This window comes from Hyperoodon ampullatus (assembly GCF_949752795.1).
Source record: "Hyperoodon ampullatus genome assembly, chromosome: X".
In the NCBI taxonomy this organism is placed as follows: domain Eukaryota; kingdom Metazoa; phylum Chordata; class Mammalia; order Artiodactyla; family Ziphiidae; genus Hyperoodon; species Hyperoodon ampullatus.
The window spans coordinates 28,970,207-28,990,911 of NC_136913.1; the positions used below are offsets into that span (position 1 = coordinate 28,970,207).

General features: G+C 41.8%; 1 protein-coding gene across 7 annotated transcripts in view; it reads right to left on the reverse strand.

Moving 5' to 3' along the window:
• Window positions 1-1,862: 1,862 nt before the first annotated feature.
• The window catches only part of DMD (dystrophin), a gene marked incomplete at both ends in the record, with an annotated part of 2,093,893 nt that continues 2,075,050 nt past the window's right edge, over window positions 1,863-20,705 (reverse strand). For 5 of the 7 annotated variants that reach the window (XM_079728247.1, XM_079728250.1, XM_079728249.1 and 2 more), the window contains 2 exons: window positions 1,881-1,978; window positions 17,043-17,135. In XM_079728247.1, coding sequence (XP_079584373.1) covers window positions 1,881-1,978; window positions 17,043-17,135 — 191 coding nt within the window. Of the gene's footprint in view, window positions 1,979-6,688; window positions 6,961-17,042; window positions 17,136-20,705 lie in introns of those variants that run through there. The other 2 variants (XM_079728248.1, XM_079728246.1) reach the window with 2 other exon arrangements.

The following is a 20,705-nucleotide window of genomic DNA, read 5'->3' on the forward strand; positions in this document are numbered from 1 at the left end:
TGTTACCTTAGAGCTTTGGGTTTTCTTTTGGAAATTATGAACAAAAACAAAAATGGAGGGAAATGTTCTCACAATGGACAGGTGGTGAAGCTGTGAAATCAGGTGTGCACAATTATTAGGAACACCCCAAAACCAAAGTGAGGTAGAAATAGCATGAGAAGCCATGTCTGATGTTAATTATCATTAGTAAAATAAGGAACAAAACCCACTCTCCAAAAGTTAATTACGCTTGATGTAAGAGGTAACAGATTTGCAAAATGATAGGTCACACAGTGATTTCTATTGAATGAATGATTTAAAAAAGTGAAAGACTAATAAGATGAAATGAAAGAGTAAAGCTTTTTCCTACCAGTTAGTCCTCTTGAGCGTTCTCCTCTGCTTGAATGATTTGTTTATTAATGTATTTAACCTGCCTAATCCACCAGAAAGGGTTTGGAGTACCTTTTGGAACATTTAAATCAATTTGCGTTCCCACTTACAAACCTGCCTGGAGTTACTTGTAGAGAAATGCCAAGGAGGGAAACGTGATTCATGGGCTTCTGGGTGGATATTGAACGGTACCACAATGTGACGGGGCTACTGTGTTACACATTTTCACTAAGGGTTATTTTAAATTAAGTCTTGTGGCATTTACAAACTCATTACAATGGGGAAAAAAATCTTCAAAAACTGGAAAACCAAGACACCCACTGCTGTTTGACTGTGAGAAAAGAACAGTTGTAATTATAAAGCTCTCTCTGTGAGGTTATGAACATTCATCCAGTCCTTTACGTCAAGGGTGGTCTGCTCCCTCTGAGGGATTGGCTGGGAAGCCACAGCCCTCCAGCCCTACCACAGTCCTCCTCCTGCCTGGGAGTTAAAAATGCCTTCGGATGCTCTGATTTTCACTGAAGCATCATTAAATTTAAACCGTGGCATTGCCAGCAGCAGGAAGCTGAATACATCAACCAGCGGATTACTCTGACATAATAAGTCCTGTGTATTCATTCATATGTCCCTTAAAAAAATCCAGTACTCTAGTTGTCAGTGGAAAGTTTAAAATGAGAAACATCTGGAGGCCCAGACAATGTTTTAGTGCGGTAGTTTCCTTCTGGCTTCAGGCTCCAGGGAAAATTCATTGTAGACCCAAGCAGGTAAGCCTGGATGACCAGAAGCGATTTCTTTCCGTTAGGACTTGGCAAGAACATTTGAACAAGGAATTTAAAAGGTCTCTTGAAATTCATATCTATTTATCTATATACCCATAGTATTTACATACTTATAGACATATAGACGTGTAACACGGAAACCCACAGCCAGTCCCACTCAGTCAACAATTCCAAAAGAGCGATATGAAGTAGTCATTTGGTGGTGTTAGAGGAAGTCCTATCTTAAATATGCAAGAAAAAAAAGCCACGAATCTCATATGGATATCACGCTAAAAGGATGCAAAACAATGTGCTGCCTCAGTGTGTGTGTGTGTGTGTGTGTGTGTGTGTGTGTGTGTGTGTGTGGTGTGTGTGTGTATGTGTTTGTTTTTAGGGGTTTTTATAAACAACTTTTTTTTATAAAGCACACTTTAGTTTACAATCTTTCTTTATAACTGTTATAAATTTTTAAACAACCCAAAATGCGTTCCATATAAAGAAATGGCAAGTTATTTAGCTATCAAGATTTTACATGTAGTTTTCTTATAACTTTTTTTGTACAATTGCATAGACGTGTAAAACCTGCCATTGTTAACAAAACAATAACAGACTTAGAAACTACTGAAATCTACAGTATAGTACCACTACCCTTCACAAAAATATAGATTTGTTTTTCTTGTAAACTCTTACTGTCTAACCCTCTTTGTTGTACGAATGTTATAAACCAGGCGGGAGTCAGGAGCTGTGAAACATTTATTCTGCCCCTTCTTCATCTGTCATGACTGAAACTAAGGACTCCATCGCTCTGCCCAAATCATCTGCCAAGTGGAAAAGGCTTCCTACATTGTGTCCTGGAAAACAAAGAGAAAGACACACTTGACACAAGGTGTAGTTATCATCACCCCAACTCTTTGTCATTTGGGAAATCATCCCCCGTTTCTAGGTGAAGACAACACAGAAGCTGCGTCGAGGGGATACACAACAGGGTTTGGTTTTTCACCAGTTTTCCAGGAAGAAGCAAAGCCTTGTTAATGAAGCCATTCCACACTGTTAGTATCAGCCTCATATTGGATCAGGCTCCTATAGTGTCATATAAATGGAAAAAAGTCAGACTGCACTCATCTTCCCCATGAAATATATATCAAAAGGCTTCCATGGATAAGCACAGGATTCCTGTCATAAGAGGAACAATTCGTGATGGGATGTATCTTTTCCACCTTGCTGTGGGAGATTATTTACTATGTACTTGTATGAAAAATTATTTTCCTATCGAACAACCATCACCATTAACTATCACCACCACCACCGCCGCCACTCTTCTCCATCACCGTTAGCATCGCTACCATCACTACGTGTGAAATCTTTATCTCAAGGCTGTTACAAGCTGTTGGCTCACATCTAAGGCTATGGCGGAGGTGACTGTTTTCTCTCTGCTTTTACTTGAGTTGAAAGATGAACTCTTGAATTGACCTTAGTATACACTATTAACATTTGAATTAGGAAGCTTCAGGAAAAAAAATACTTTTCATTCCAAATTACTCAAGAGCCTAATTATAAGATGACCCACATGTATAGCATGGATTTGGGTAGCCTCTGAATTCATTTTTGATCTCCTACTAAATGAGGGTTAACTATCAGAATAGGCTTCTAATAATAATATGATATGACCTATCATTAATCCCCCAGCATGGAGCATAAAAGCAGCACAATGTCCCTGGGTACTTTGTGGCAAAATTCAGATCTAGAGTAAGATAATTTGAGACATACTTTATGACTTGCCTCGTCATGTATGTCCCATATTTTTATATGGCTAATTTTAATTCTTGGACATGAGGAAATCATTCCACTATTCAAGTACTGCCTTTGAAACTAAAAATGCTTTACTAGGCTATTACTACCTTGCCATGTATCAACTTTACAGATTCCCATAATAATTGTTAAAATCCCTATAAACGTTAAAGATAGACTAGGGTAGGTGTTCTATTCTAATATTTATTTCAAGAGACATATCATTTTTAAATATAAGAGGGGACCTGAAGAGGACTCATAGGCAGGCACTTAAACAGCGATGGCACCAGATCAAGTTAAGACTTAACTTTAATGCTGTTCAGCCATTTTTATTAAGGTGACCGAGTTTGTAACTCTCTGAGCTTTATTAGTGCAGAAAGTTTCAATGAGGACTAATTATGCTTTAAAAAAATCACTCTGGATTTTGGTTGGGGCTGCACATATAAAAACTTCTAACAAAGCATATGTACTATGCCTAGAGTAGGCCAGTAGTTTGGCAGCCCTCAGTGAAGAACAAAAATCATCTTTGGCTTTTCTAAACCATAAAAACCACAGGAAGCCATAGTGGGTCCTTTGCTACTCCTCAGAGCACAAATATCTAACTGATGCCACCGAGTTGGAGGGCTTCCCTTGTATCTACTTTTGACTGCCCAGCAACCCTGGGAAATCTGTACAGTTATTCATGTGTAATTGAAAATAGATGGACTAACTGCAAATTTTAAATTGCTTGCCATCTTAACAGCAATTAATAAAACCAGTAAAAACAAACCCCAAGACTCTTACAACCTGATACCTAAATATAATTCCAACTATTTCTCACATCTATACTATAGTATAGGCCTCCTGGTAGCTAGAAAATGTATTACAAAACATAAAACAGGGAAGAAATCACTTTTGTCTCCATCAGCTTATTGACAGTAATCAAAAAGTGCCTATTTTAGACTGTGCTAGGAGATGCAGACTGCAGTTCAAAAGATAACGAAGACAAGTAAATGCATTTATAGATGATATAGCCAGGTGGTGCTTCTACCCCTCAAAATGGTGTTCCGTTACTAACTGGAAGGAAAATTCTCGAGTCTCTTAAGAGGCATAAGTTCTAGGGGTATGTGCTATTTAAAAAGTTACCAGGTCAGAGGTTCATGGTTTGTTTTTTTTTTTTAAATTAATTAATTAATTTATTTTTGACTGTGTTGGGTCTTCGTTGCTGCGCGAGCTTTCTCTAGTTGCGGAGAGCAGGGGCTACTCTTCATTGAGGTGCGCGGGCTTCTCATTGCGGTGGCTTCTCTTGTTGCGGAGCACGGGCTCTAGGGATGTGGGCTTCAGCAGTTGCAGCATGCGGGCTCAGTAGTTGTGGTGCACGGGCTTAGTTGCTCCGTGGCATGTGGGATCTTCCCAGACCAGGGCTTGAACCCGTGTCCCCAGCATTTGCAGGCGGATTCCTAATCAGTGTGCCACCAGGGAAGTCCCAGGTTCATGATTCTTAATACACCATACCTACTCCCACAAAATGTTAGGTGGCCTTTAACCTGTCCAGACGGTTAAGCGTTCAGAATTGACCTCATGGCCATCCCTATGCTAGAAGAATGAACGTTCTGAGTCACCTCACCATATCTATATGATGCCTTTCATTACTTTGTTTACAAATACCTGCTTCATCAGAATAACAATTCCAGTGTTTTCCATGGAGGTTTTCCTTAGAGCCAGGAAAAAAAATTCCATCTGACTAAATGCTGCCCCAAAGAATCATATACCTCAACCCGCTGGAGGCATAGAACCACACACAGATAGGGAATTGGGACACAAAATAGATTTGTATCCTGCTTCTGTTATCCGTGCGTGTAAGGCAGAACATTAGTGAGATCATTAATTTTACCTGACAGGTTTTTCTAAAGTCAAAATGAAAATCTTGTGCTATGAGCATGAGAGGCCCTGGAAAACAGGCAGGATGCAGGCATCTGCGATTAGCTTCAGGCACAAGTAGACATAAAAATACGTCTATAGACGTACTTAATCCATTCTTAAGCAAGGATTGTTGAAGAGAAAGGCACTGTGCGTTTAACATTAGGGTAGTTGTATGTTTTTCCAAGTTGGTGCAAAGTGCGACACGTGGACTCTCACATGCCACCTCTGCCTCAGGAGTTGTTCGCTGCAGTGATTGGAATTGAGACTTTCTGGCAGAGACCCAAGACCTCAATAGCAATCTGGCACTGTTTTTTAAAAAATACTGTTCCCAAAGAAATGGTGAGCACTCAATTGGCCAAAGCAAAGCCAGAATACTGCAGTGAAATGTGCTTATCTTTTCTCCTCTGTAATTTAATCTTTGAAAAGATATCTGGTCTGCAGTACATTTGGGGTATTTTCATAGCATTAAAAAAATCACTATTGTTTTGATTCTCTGGCTTTCTGAAAACTTATCTGACTATAATACACCTCAGGTAGTACAGTTTCCAAATGCCTATGTGACTTCAGTTATATGTGCTGGCCTTTTCTAAAATTCGTTTATGAGAGACACATGTTTAGGGTGGTTAAAAATATGGTGCAACTTTTTACCACAAGTTAAAATAAATTTTAAGGGGCACTTACCATCAGAATGAACCCAAGACGTCTCACATAAGAAGGCAAACCGTCAGGAGCATTCAATGCTTCACCAATTCAGGTTTCCTGTTTCTCCTCCCAGCCCACCGCTCCCTCCCTTGGACCCCACAAGCCTTGGAAGGGAGCACTGGTGTAGACACACTGAAGGATCGTTCAGTTGATTAGACCTGCATGGCATGGCACTGGCAGAATTTCCAGTATGATGTTTAAATGAATCAGTGGCTACTCCTGTCCATCTGTTGCTAAGGATCCAGAACCTTCTCATATAAGGACTCCCCACCCGTACAACCTGTCTCCCACAATAGTACACGCTATTGCCATCCATGGGAGAGCTTTCCTTCTTGCGTCCTTCATACTAAACTCTTGGTAAGGACAATCTTGTTTCACTTGGGCTGTCACTCAACACTTTGTCATCCAATGTCATTTCATTAGGTAATTCAATGTTTAGCTAATATTTCTGGTAGAACAGAAGTATGAAGCAGCTTTTACTGTAAAACCCCAAACCACATTCAGTGATAATGCTGTACCCTACCTATAAAAGGCATTAAAAAAAATCCCTCAAGACTCCAAGATTCACTTTTTATCCCTAATTGGTTATTGTTTTATCTGGCTCAAAATGCCAAGTAAAGAAAAAAAGCATCCTCTAAAGAGCAAGTTGAGATGACATATGCTTTTCACACACCATTTTCTAAGTGGCAGTAAAGCACACAGTTAAGAGTGTGACTCTGGACCCAGACTGTCTGGATTCAAATCCTGGCTCTGTCACCTTGGACACGTTGCTTACCCTTTCATTGACTCAGTTTCCTTATCTGTAAAATGGGGTTAATAAGAGTACCTACCTCATAGGATTGTCCTGAAGATTACATAATGAAAAAGATGGCAAGTGCTTAGAAAAGTCCTTGACACACAGTAAGTGCTCAAAAAAATGTTAGCTAAAGTGGGAGAGAAAGAGTGTAGGCACCAGGAAAAAGAAAACAAAAACAAAATGAAGTCATCCCTGAAGAATAAAAACCAAGGGCACTGGCAGAAAATGCTAGGGTCCTGGAAGTAGAAGGAAGCTTTATGACTCATCAGTTATGTTCGAGGCTAAATGTAGTTTGAAGATTTTGTTTGTGTTGCAAATGGCAACAGATGATGAACTTCAGGATTCCAACCTAGGGACTACGAAGCGTTGCCATTTAAAAGAGATTCCTGTTCCCCCAACCCCTGGTCCTGTTGTCATGGTGATGACAATGACAGTGAACATTTGAGGAATGTTCCTCATAAGCTGCAAGTGGAGAGGTGACTACCATCCTTACATGATGACACGTGTAATACACACATGGGCGTGCACGCACACAATTCTTACACAAACGCCAAACATAGAAAGCGGGATGAGACAGACAGAAGCCATGGCCGTGAGCCTGAATCTCACTAACCTCTCTCATTGGCTTCCCAGGGGTATTTCTTCCTTTAATAATAGAGAGAGGAAGAGGCAGAGATATCAGAAAGGAAAAAAAAAAAGCATAAATATACAGTTTCATACCAATTTGCTTCTTTTACCAAACAAATGTTGAGATGACAATTCATTTATCCCCTTCTGGAAAAAAAATAAAAACAAAAACACCCAAAAGACACATCCAGTCAAATAACCTTTACATACACTTAAAGTCGGTGTAAACAGATAACATGATCCAGGAGACATCACTCATAGAATCCATAGAGCTCACATGTTCAACTGGATGAAAGCTGGCACAGCATAGAAATCTGACAAATTGAGCACTGTTTTCAAGGGCAACTGTAGAATCTCAAGTTTACTGTCCAAAAATCTCAGAATCTCTTTATTGTCCACTTGACAACCAACACACCAAAACAAACAGTAGTTGGTTTCAGGTGCCAAAAATCTGCACTCCAAATGCGAGGTAGAACACTGCATAGAGGCTAGACTCCATCCTCTTGGGAGAAGCTGTTCTATCTGATAGAAGCTGAGCATGTCCATGATGGGACTGGGGGCACTGGAGAAAATTGCAACAAAGTGGGAAGGAGATAAGTCCCACTTACGGGCAAGCCATGGAGCCAGATTCAGAAATGAGTCTTCACCTTCCTCCTCATGATTCAACAGATACCAGGAGCCTTGAGGGTCAGCCAAAGACCCTCTGGCCTTGTTTGTTTTATAGAATCCTGTATCTGTATGCAGTTATTTATTTTTGAAAAGCAGGTTCTGATGAGAAAGTTTTTCTATGCTAATATTTATAACCGGACAGAAAATTAGGGACCACTGACCATACCTGGCATGTCTTGGGCATGCGATTTCTGGGGTCTCCAAAGTGAAATACTGGTTTTCAAACTTTGGCTTTCGCATTGGGCCACTTCCTACAACATTCTTATCTGCAATCCAGTATTTAGAGCAGAAACAAGCAGAGCTGTGAGAGATCTTGTGCAGCATCTCCCTTTCCCCTGACACACTCCAAGAAGACCTATGACCCCCTGAAACAGTTTGAGTACTAGTCTAGAACGAAGAGGTATTGAGCTACTAATCCAAAAGAAACATTTTTTTTTTTTTTTTTTTTTTTTTTTTTGCGGTACGCGGGCCTCTCACTGCTGTGGCCTCTCCCGTTGCGGAGCACAGGCTCCGGATGCGCAGGCTCAGCGGCCATGGCTCACGGGCCCAGCCGCTCTGCGGCATGCGGGATCTTCCCGGACCGGGGCACGAACCCGCGTTCCCTGCATCGGCAGGCGGACTCTCAACCACTGCGCCACCAGGGAAGCCCTGTGTTACCATTTTTAAGGGAACTCTAATTTTTTTTTTAAAAAAAATTATGTACTTGGTAGTATCATAGATTCAATTAAAATATTTTGAGTTTCTTTTACATGTGATGTAATAGCCAAATTAATATGGGCACAATTCATTAAGCTAATATACTTATTTTGAAAGTGTACTTGTTTTGTTTGGGAAAAGAAGCTTTTTGAACAGTTGACTCTCAACTGCTGCGCCACCAGGGAAGCCCCCAAAAGAAACTTTTAAAAACTCAAGTTTAGTGTTTAAAACTTCTGGTGTACATTTTAAGGTTTTCTAAGTATGACCCTCCCCCTGTCTTTGCCTTCCTTCTGAATTGTCCTGAGTCAGAGATTTCGTGGGGATACAGAAACCGCATGCTTGATGATGTAATAAACGTGGTCAAGGTATCTGATGCTCCTCAAACCAGGAGAAAGAGAGAGATGCTCCTCAGTGGTGGGTGTTCCCAGTGGTAGGCCCATAGCAGACAGTGGCGAAAAGGGAGGGGGGAGAACAGCATTTCATCCCTGATGGTGCACGCCAACCCCAGCGGGAATTAGTCATCCATTCTTTGTCACTTCATTAGCAAAATGTAAAAAAGTTTCTACTTCATGGTTATACTGTCTGGTGGTAGAATTAATTCTCCTCCCCTGCAAGACTGTGAGCTCCCTGAAGGCAGGGTCCACATGTTGCTCAGCTACCTCTCTCTCCCTGATGCCTCTACTATACCCCGACGCTACATGTATTTGGTAAATGCTGGCTGAACTAAATTAGGTAGCCACTAGGTCATGGCCAAGAGTCCTTGGATGCTTTAGGCTACTTGGCCTTGCCTGCGATCCTTTAGCTTGGATGCCAAGGGCTGTAGCTGCGTCTGGCTTGTAACTTGGGCCTATTTTTCTTTTTCTTCTTTTTTAAACTGAAGTATAGTTGATTAACAATGTTGTGTTAGTTTCAGGTGTACAGCAAAGTGATTCAGTTATATATATATATATATTCTTTTTCTGATTCTTTTCCCTGATAGGTTATTACAAAATATTGAGTGTAGTTCCCTGTGCTATACAGTAGGTCCTTGACTTGGGTCTATTTTTAAAGCCTCAGAACCTTAGGAAGGACAGTGTTGTTAGAAAGCAATGTGATTTTAGCTTTAGAATGTAATTACGGTTCCTAGAATGATAAAGGTTATGTATCTTTATTAATTCTTCAACAAGGACTATTCAAAGCTCAGTATCAACTGGTCACTGCTGAAGATGAAGCAAATGATTTAGGTTTTGTTTCAGGTACTTCTTCAGAAACCATGTTTTCTGTAAAATGGACCTCCCAGAGCTATGTGATCCCTGACCTCTATCAAAATCCTCCCTCGCGGGCTTCCCTGGTGGCGCAGTGGTTGAGAGTCCACCTGCCGATGCAGGGGACACGGGTTCGTGCCCCGGTCCGGGAGGATCCCACATGCCGCGGAGTGGCTGGGCCCGTGAGCCATGGCCGCTGAGCCTGCGCGTCTGGGGCCTGTGCTCCGCAACGGGAGAGGCCACAACAGTGAGAGGCCCGCGTACCGCAAAAAAAAAAAAAAAAAAAATTCCTCCCTCGCCACTTGGGTTCCAATGTGCTCATTAGCATAGTACGAAGGGAAGTCCGCTTCTTGTTTAAAAAGAGTTAAATGTTTTCTACTTGTATCAGAAATACTTTCTACACTGATAAAATAGACTCTTGCTGGTTGCACCATTAAAAACAAATTCTTTACCAATAAATAAAGTGCCAAATAAAAGGTTTATGTGAAAAACACATTGTTTGCAAATGAGTTTCCTTAGACCTTTGGTTAGGGGGTCCATCTGGCAATGCAGTATGCTGTCAGGAAATGAATCAAGAGAAACAGGAAGTGTGCTGGGGAGTCCTGAGTCTAAAGAAAGGGCTTGGTCAGGTCTGCAGAAGTCTCGTTTCCTCAGGCAGTACAAACTTGAGAGGATTGGCTGTAATTCATTTTTCACAGTCAGAATCGCAGGACGTTACTGTTTCTGGGTATCTTTATGAGCTTCTTTACCTCAGTTCACTGACTTTTTTAAAAAGTTAAGGAATAATGAGTCCCTTTTTAGGACTTCTGTTTCATTACAAGTGAAAGAAGATTGAAATGGCTATACTTCATTGAAAATGCAGGATCTTTGGTGAAGACGGATATAAACGCATAAATCAATTCAAAAACACAGTTTTCTTGAGCTGAAAGTTGACCAGCACTGAAATCTGTGACTGTATGTATGTGATGAGCTAGAGTGGACAACAATTTAATGATGTAAAGTCGGGGTTGGCACATTTTCTCTGTAAAGGGCCAGATAGCTATAAATAACCTTGGGCTTTGCCAGTCACGCAGTCTCCATAGCGGCTGTTCAGCTCTGCCACAACTACTCTGCCCTTGGAGTGAGAAAGCCCCCGTAGACAATATGTAAGTGAATGGGGGTGGCTGTGTTATGATGAAACCTTATTTATAAAGAGTTGGCCCGTGGACTGCAGTTTGCCGGCCCCTGGTGTAAAGGAGCAACAGCTCAGATCCTTTCTGGAAGCCAAGAGGAAAGGGAAGGGAGCCTGCAAGGGGGGGCCAGGATGCTTCCATCTGTCTTTGCTCTTTATGTTGCTCTTCCATAAAAGTCACAGACAAGACTTGAATTTTAGAAGACGGCAGGTTTTGCAGAGCGGTTGGCTTTCTAATTTAGAGGCGTTTAACAGAATGTATGTGGCCTTATTTAGGAGGGGGGAGTATGAGAGGGAGAGGATGGTATGGGCTGTTGGGGATAAAAATAATGTGGCACAGGTAAGAGATTATACAGGCAGCAGCAATACCCGCATAACAGTGCTAACTGCTTCCTGAGTTGTCTTACTGCACATCTTGGATCCTATCGTTACAGAGACCAATACCATACCCCTCACTAGCGAAGCGTTTTCTTTCAGGAATGCACACGCATCGAACAAACTTTGTTAGACTGCTAAACGATCAGAGACGTATGGACAAATCGCTTAAAGAGTTGATTTTAGGGGCTTCCCTGGTGGCGCAGTGGTTGAGAGTCCGCCTGCCGATGCAGGGGATACACGGGTTCGTGCCCCGGTCCGGGAAGATCCCACATGCCGCGGAGCGAATGGGCCCATGAGCCATGGCCGCTGAGCCTGCGCATCCAGAGCCTGTGCTCCGCAACGGGAGAGGCCACAGCAGTGAGAGGCCCGTGTACCGCAAAAAAAAAAAAGAGTTGATTTAAAAACGATGTTTGTTGTTCGTCCTACCCATGTAGCCTCCCTACAGAATAATGGTGGAGATTTAGAAAGTGTCCTGTGGTAGATAATGCCTTTTATTACAGTGGAATTCAACCTCTCCATCTATATATAGACACAGGGAGAGAGTATATAGGTAGATTAAATAGGTTAGATAGAAATTGGCTAACATTCTGTGTTTAATGTACACCAAGGCCCTCAAGGTCCTCAGGTGGTTGTGAATAATTAACTAGAGCCAGAGATTCATCGGAAAAGATAGGCTCGCAAAGCTGAACAGGCACACGTTCACGGCTTGAACTCCCTGCGGTTTATGGTGGCTACGAGGCAGGATAGTGCCGGCTATCACTTGATCACTAAGTGGAGAAGCGTGCAGCCTCCTTTATTAATTTGTATAACAGTTTAGCAAGGCCATCAAGATAAGAGCTGAAGCCTAGAAGCCTAATTGAACCTGCTGAAGAGCCACGAACGAGGCTCTTCACTTCTTTGGGCATCCAGGTACTTCTAGTGGAAATGAAAGGTGAGGAGTAGCTGATACCTGAACACTTAGCGTGACGTCAAAATTGTGGGAAAGGGGAACAAAAAAGTTGTGACTTTAAAGCACAGAAGAACTCCCCTGTCTATATGCTTTATCTTTACGAACAACATAATACTGAAAAAACGTCTTTTCCTCTGTGGGCGATTATCTAGCAGGGTTAAGTAAACCAGGAGGTGGTATTTAATAGCACATTTCCACTAAATGTCAGACCTCTGGCTCTAACATCTGTTTTAAGTTACTAAAACAGCTGTCCGAAACAGCTGTAGCAAGCATGAACTTCATTTTTTTGTAACACAACAATGGGAACGTGGATGCAGACTTAGATTGAAAATACAGTGTTCTCTAAGATACTAGCAAGGTCTTGGCAGAAACTTCCGTGGTAAAACTTTTTTTTTTTTTTTTTTTTTTGCGGTACGCGGGCCTCTCACTGTTGTGGCCTCTCCCGTTGCGAAGCACAGGCTCCGGATGCGCAGGCTCAGCGGCCATGGCTCACGGGCCCAGCCGCTCCGCGGTATGTGGGATCTTCCCGGACTGGGGCACAAACCCGTGTCCCAAACCCGTGTCCCCTGTATCGGCAGGCAGACTGTCAACCACTGTACCACCAGGGAAGCCCCAAAACTTTTAAAATATAATTTTTGTCAAAAAGATATTCACCTGGGGGCTTCCCTGGTGGCGCAGTGGTTGAGAGTCCGCCTGCCGATGCAGGGGACACGGGTTCGTGCCCCGGTCCGGGAAGATCCCACATGCCGCAGAGCGGCTGGGCCCGTGAACCGTGGCCGCTGAGCCTGCGCGTCCGGAGCCTGTGCTTCGCAACAGGAGAGGCCACAACAGTGAGAGGCCCACGTAATGCAAAAAAAAAAAAAAAAAAAAAAAAAAAAAAGATATTCACCTGGGCAAGGAAAACTGAGATCAGTTAGATCAGTATTTTTAAACAACTGGATCAGAAAATCAATATGGTGGGTTGCAACCAGCATTTTATTTTTAAATAAAACAGAGAAACAGTGTAAATTATACGTAGTAAAGAAAGTATTGTTTCGTGAAACTTTTGTTTCTGATCTTTGTATGTATATGTGATGGGTACACGTATATATGGTGGGTACATACATATTTGTGTGTACATACATATGCAAATAATTTGTTTTATATCTTTACCCCGGTTTAAGATGTAAAATGTTTCTCTTATTATGGATAATGGTCAGAAAAGGGCAAAAGCCACTGTTTTGAACATCAAAGATGTTAAGATGAACTTTCAAGACCCTTCCAATTTGGGAGAGTGTCTAATCCTGAGACGTTAAGAATCTCAAGAGTTTTGGCTTAATATCAACTTAACATACCTAGTAATTGGTAAGATATTCCCACTAAATCCTACCATATATATATATATATATATATATATTCTCCATTCTTTCAAAATGAAAAATGCCTTTAGTTAGAAATAAAGCATCCAAAAAACCACTTTTTAAAAATGTTTATTTTTTGGGTGAAGTAGAAAAGAATAGCTTTATTGCAGGGCGCCAAGCAAGGAGTCCAGGGCAGCTAGTGCTTAAAAGACCCTGAAACTCCCCGAAGGCTTTCAGGGAAGGGTTTATAAAGACAAAGTGAGGCAGGGGGTTGTGTGGGGTGTGATCAGCTCATGAACACTCTTCTGAATGGTCGGTGGTGAGGTAATTGGGAGTCGGCATCATCAACCTCTGCTTCCAACCCGTCCAGGGTCTACATGCTTGAAAAACCACTTTTTAGAGTGCATCGATGATCAGCCTATTTTTACAATGACAAGACTTTTTATCCATTTAAATTTATGGAGAAATAGGTATGATATTGTGATTTATGAGAGGAAATATATATATATATAGTCTTCGTCCGCCTTCCAGGCACAGCGCTCCTAAAACCCTTGGAATTTCCTGTGATGAGCAGCAGCGAGGTGTCTTTTGTTATGTTACCAAGGTGACTTCTGGAAAGCACCTAAGGATGGGGGCTGCTTGCCAGGGGAGCCAACCAAGTGATTAGAGGGTTGGAACTTTCAGTCCTACCCCCCGATGTCCAGGGAGAGGAGAGGGGCTGGAGATTGAGTTCAGTCACCAGGGGCCAGTGATTTAATCAATCGTGCCTATGTAATGAAGCCTCCTTATAAACCCAAAAGGACAGGGTTAGGAGAGCTTCCGGGTTGGTGAACACGTGGAGATGTGGTGAGAGTGGTGTGCACGGAGAGGGCGTGGAAGCTCTGCATCCTTTCCCCATGCCTTGCTCTACGCATCTCATCCATCTGGCTGTTTCTGAGTTATTCCCTTTTATAATAAACCAGTGATAGTAAGTAAAATATTTCTCTGAGTTCTGTGCCCTGCTCTAGCAAATTAGGAAGTAGCAAAAAAAAAAAAAAGAAAAGAAAATGTCAAGGTCATAGCATCACAGAAAGACCAGCCAGCTCTTCTAGCACGTTATCTACTCCCGTTATGTGTATTTTGTTTGTTTGTTTATTTGATTGTTTTCTTCAGGAAAATGAATGAATTCTCTCAGGCCACCAGGGTACTACTGAGTAAGTAGGAACTTGGTTAATGGAACGGGTATCAGACAAAGCCTGCTTATCCCCTATTTGAGAACTCAAATTAGCACTCAGGGGATGATATGCTTCCATAAGCACTAATTTAGTAAACACTATCCAGGCGGCCTGAATAGAGTTTCCTAGGTTTTCCATATAAGTAAATTAACATCGGACAAGTAAATATAACATCAGAGAGGCTGACTGCCAAATACCATATCAGAGGAGGTATATTTCTGATCTTTCATACCCATGTGGTATCCAGCTTCAGGGACTCTAAAAGGGGGATGCCGGGAGAGGGTGCAAAGATCTCACCTTAAGATAATTAGGATGGCCCAGAGAGCCATGAGCCCTGCTGTAGCCTCTCGTCTGATACTCTAGTTGTTCAGATGTGAAAGAAACTTCCCACAGAGCAGGTAAACAACCTTTCAGGTCAGGGAGCAGGGAGGAGATGCATGTCTATGACCTTCAAGGGAAAGCCTGGGGTCAGTGAAATGTGTGTGAGATGCGGGGCCCAAAGTTCTGGCCCCATGAGTAGCTGTGTGATCTTGAGGAAGACACTTGCTCTGCTTGAGGCTAAGCCATTCCTATTTATCTAGAAGGGGGTTTCTAGGATTCTCTCATGTCACAGACGTCTCCATTACAGCAGTAATACTACTGTGCTGTGATATGAACTTCTCGGGAAGGCTGCATCCCCAACTGACCGTAGGCACCTTGACGGCAAAGAACTTGGCATTTCTACTTTGCATCCCTGAAACCTCCGCTGGTACGTAGTAGGTGCTAGCAAAAGCTGGCAGGATCAAGGTGAATGTGTTTGATTTACGTCAAACCAGCATGTGGTCTTCTCATTATGAATCATGGCATTTTGGGAGAGGAGGCAGTGAAGATAGGATGGAGAAGAGGCTGGCAGGTGTGGGATAAGGAGGTGGGTGGAAGACAGAAGACTTTTATCTGTTAAAATCAACACATCAGAGGCGCTCAGCGGTGAAAAGATGGCTGGTGCAGACATTTAAAATTAGCTTCCCCTGACGGTTCCTTAGCAACGCTCTATCAGAACATTATTGCTTTTAATGTGCACCACACAACCTTCACTCGCACATGAAATAGCTGGGAAATGGCCATTGTTAACTGACACTGAACAAAAAGATAGGAACAACACAGGACTCAAAACAGCCTCCTCATTGCCCTTATGGAGAGGAACAAGTAGCCAGATTCTCCGCCGCCGTTCCCTCCCTGGCAGCCCATTGCGGGTGCCAATCACTGGCCACAGAGCCTTGTGCTCCCCCCCACCCTTGGTTCTCTAGAACATCCCTCTGTTTGCTCACAGGTGACTGCTGCCATTCTTTTTTTTTTTTAATTGAAGTATAACTGACATACACCATTATATTAGTGTCAGGTGTACAACCTAGTGATCTGACATTTGTATGCACTGTGAAATGATCACCCAATAGGTCTATTTACCATCTGTCCCCATACAAAGTTACAATATTTTTTCTCTTGTGAGGAGAACTCTGAAGATTTTCTTTCTTAGCAACTTTCACACTTGCAATACAACATTATTGACTCGAGCGTCCATGCTGTCTGCCATTCTTTTTATTCATTGAAGGGGGTGGGTCAGTGACGTGTTTTATGTTAGGGCAATGAACCACTAGAAATATAGTCCAAAACACTAACAAGAGCAGCAAAATAACTCCTTGGATGAAGTAAGGCATCTGAAGCTCATACTGGCTGGTAGGAAAAGCCAGTGCGGTAAAATGCTGTATTTTTGGTATGAGGGGCAAAATATTCAAAGTCAAAGTGATGGGAAAAATAATGTTAATGTTGAATAATATTAATATTAAGATATATTAACATTTAAATTAAATAATATTAGTGTCTTTCTTTGTGAAAATTGTATTCTATCTACGGAAGTGAAAAAAATAACGAACTAGCACACAGAGATTTAATTGTGCTTATGTTTAAATGATGGGGTAAGATACAGTTTTCAAACATACATAAAAGGCATGAGATTGCAAGCCCGAGTTCCCACCACCACTGTACACTAGGCCTATCGCAGACCTTGCTGTATCACATAGTAGCGGTACGTCCCTGGCAAGGGCACCATCAGGGCATTAATTTCCTTGTCTGTAAAAGTCACTTAGTAACTGCTCTTAAGAAAAAGCTATCTCATAATTAACTCTTCAGACTAATGTGCCAAGCAAGGAAGATATTGATACTTTATAAACATAAGTTACTATTCTTATTTCTAGAAACATCTTGATTACACAGGTATTTGAATTGAAAATACTCCAAACCAGAAATTCACATTCGAAAACAAAATCTTCTCACAACGATCCCAAACTGGCAGTCTGTCAGCACCTGTTTATGTAAACATGGAAACTACACATGCTAGTTGGGTATGGAAACGAGTGGCCTACTTCCAGGAAGTGTGAGTGACTTCTGGGTAGTGGCGCTTACCTCTCGAACTAGGGAAGGAGTTGTTGAGTTGCTCCATCACTTCTTCTAACCCTGTGCTTGTGTCCTGGGGAGGACTGAGAAGATCTTCCTCACCTTAATGAAAGCAAACACAAACAATGGCAAATTACACTTAAGGAGAAAATACAGATACTAGAGAAAAGGTTCATGACGCCATTTAAAAATCCACTATTAATTCATTTTCACTCCTTCATAAATAACATAAATAAAAATAACCCCCCAAGCTTAATAATTAGGGAATTCTTTTTCCTTCACGGGAAAAAGAATTTCATGCAGGGATTTATCTACGTCATTATCTTTGGAAAAGAAAACTGTGTATCTGCTTAGAAGTTAAAGTTGCCGTAAGTTTCTTAAGCCCCATTAACAAACGTGAAATGTTTTTCTTTGTAATAAAAGATGATTATCGCACATTTGCAGCGTGTCTCTTCAACACAAAAGAAGCATGTGACATTTTGCATTCACTTTAGGAAGGTAAGGAGTGGAAACACAGAGGTATTTTTTCCATTCTTTACTGTGACATTTAACAAAAAATACAGAGAAAACTCAAGTACCTTTAAAGTCCAATGTAATAGGGAGAAATAAAAGTTGTATGTGCCCTATATAGGAAATGAAATATTGATATTCTAAGGACTGTGTGCATGGACATACTGGGATGTTATGTTCCTTTCCTATTTGTTCCATGGGGTTACTTCATCATAATTATGTTTTTGGTTTTTTTTGCGGTACGTGGGCCTGGCCTCTCCCGTTGTGGAGCACAGGCTCCGGACGCGCAGGCTCAGCGGCCATGGCTCACGGGCCCAGCCGCTCCATGGCATGTGGGATCCTCCCGGACCGGGGCACGAACCCGTGTCCCCTGCACCGGCAGGCGGACTCCCAACCACTGCGCCACTACGGAAGCCCCCATAATTTTGTTTTTAGAGGCTTACAAAGGGAAACTTGTTTAAAAAAATTCTGAGCATTTGTTTCTGTGAGGAGAGAAGGATGATGTGGAAGGAAGGAGTTCAGGGACGGATGGGCTTCTTCTGGGGATGGGAGCCTCCTTGTAGATTTTGTTCATCTGTGTCTCGACTGTTTACTCACGTGTCAAAGAAATACACCTCAAACAGCATTTGCAGTAAAGGAGAAATTTCTTAAGTGCATACAAAATTGTTTTGAACTTTGAAGGTCCTTTGAAACTAATTTTTTATAACATTCAATCTTCCAGCAGTGAAAATAACTTCTTTTCAAGCTCTGTTTGTTGAGCACATTGTCACTTCCATTTAAAACAAGACCTTGCTTAAGCAGATCAACAAAAATATACACGCTTAAGGACAACCTCTGGTTCACATGTGACTTGAAAATGACTGGGGAGCCAGTGATGTAATGACTTAAATATGCCTGTCATTTCCTTTGGTCTATGCCACTTGGATTTTCATCTCTGATTATAATCCTGCATTTATTACCAAGTGTTCATCCTTCTTTCTTAAAGCATAAGCTAAAAGAATCCTTGGCAGTGCTCACCATTTAGACAAAATCCTATCCTAGGTGGATGTGAGGCTGTATACCATTATTAGAAACGAGGGCTAAGGACCTGGGGTAGACAAAACCCCTCTGATTCTGTGAGTCTCCTGGTAACATACCATAGGAACCCTCTTTGAAGTACTAAGGACAGGAAATGATTGCTACTCAGGTTATAAGGTGAAAAGGAATTTAGATTATCTATCTGTCCATCCACATGCACATACTACTTGCTGATATTTATGCCTTTAGAAATGAAAAAATGAAATTCAGCATCTTTAGTTTCTTTTTGTCTGTGGGTTTTAAAATTTTATTTATTTATTTTATTTTATTTATTTATTTTTGGCTGTGCTGGGTCTTCGTTGCTGCGTGCGGGCTTTCTCTAGTTGCAGCGAGCAGGGGCTACTCTTCGCTGTGGTGTGTGGGCTTCTCATCGCGGTGGCTTCTCTTGTTGCGAGCGCAGGCTCTAGGTGTGTGGGCTTCAGTAGTTGTGGCACGCGGGCTTAGTTGCTCCCCGGCATGTGCTAACTTCCCAGACCAGGGCTCGAGCCCGTGTCCCCTGCATTGGCAGGCGGATTCTTAACCACTGTGCCACCAGGGAAGCCCTTTGCCCATGGTTTTAAACTACCATCATCTGGAAAGGATGGAATGAATGAAATATTGCCAGAAGGAACAGGATGCGGACAGGTGCAGGGTTGATTACACCTCTGTTCCATTACCAATGCAAAATTTTGCCGAATTGGGGAGCACGAGGCATTTTTAATGGTGTCACGTCCACTTTAGTGATAGTATGACTTACAGAATAAATTGGAACCAACAGAGACACTCATGAGCAATGATGTTAATATTTCTGACAGTTTAATTAGCTCATATTGGAGCTCTAGGAACTCAACTGTACTGTCTTAAGGTTTAGGTACAGTTCAATGAAGTGACTGACATTCTTCTCCCTGAATTACTTCAAGGATCAAAGAAAGGTATAAACCTAATGATGTCAACCAGTCATAACTATCAGCTGTGAGTCTCAAATGTAAGTGTCAAAGTACAAATGTAAACTTGGCTTCTTTGTTTTAATGGAAACTTTCATGTATCCATTCAAACAGTTTTTGAGGGCCTATTACATCATAGGTAGAAAATAAACAAGTAAAATATAATCTTTTCTCAAGATTTTCAGTTAAAACTCCTTTGGGTTTAACTTATCTCCTTTAAAAGTGGAAATCAGAATTATCACATATACGCATGAGTAAGAAGTGAATCAACCACTGAAAAATGCTTAAGGCCTAATATTTTCTGTGTCAGATTATACTGGAAAAGTGAAAACTGCTAAATGACACCTGAAATTAAAGTAATGCCGCCAGACTATTCAATACTGAGCCAGATTTTAAGTGTTCAAAAAAAAGCCATAAAAATTTCAAAACAGATTTATTTATATATTCAAGTACTTATCAAAAGCCAACTATGTGCCAGGCAATGTTCTGAGTACTGGGATTATAGCAATACACAACCAAAAAGCCCTGGCTCCATGGAATTCACATTCTTATGGAGGCACTCAGGCCTCAGAAAAGAGGGTTAGGGAGGGGCAGTGAGGAAGACTCTTCAGAAAGGGGAGTCTAAGAAGCCCTCATTAATAAGGGGAAGGTGAGCCAAAATGTTAGGGACTTAAGGCTGGGAGCCATGTAGATATCTGAAGGAAGAGTGCATGAGACAGAGGGAATAGGACATGCAGACTCTGAGAGGAGAGTGTGATTGGTTTGCTCACAGAAGAGCAAGAAGGCGGCCAGTACATACAAAGTAAAGTGACCGAGTGTTGGGGGGAACATGCTTCTCTGGCTCAGGAATTTGTACATGGTCACATAACTTGCTTTGGCCAATGGAATGTTAGATATGACATAAGCAGAGCCTTGTAATGTCCTTAAGTGGTTGGGCTCGTTTTCTTGTGCTTATGTGCCATAAGAAGTACATGGTCCAGTGGTCTTCTGACCCAAGGGGGATGAGAGACATGTGGAACAGACTTGACCCCAACCCACAACTTGGAGTCCAGCCTAGTTGAGCTCCAGCACAACTCCAATCAACCAACAAGATGGCATGAATGAAAGATATGTAACTTGAGAATTTTCCGATTATTTTGTTACACAGCAATAGCTGATTGAT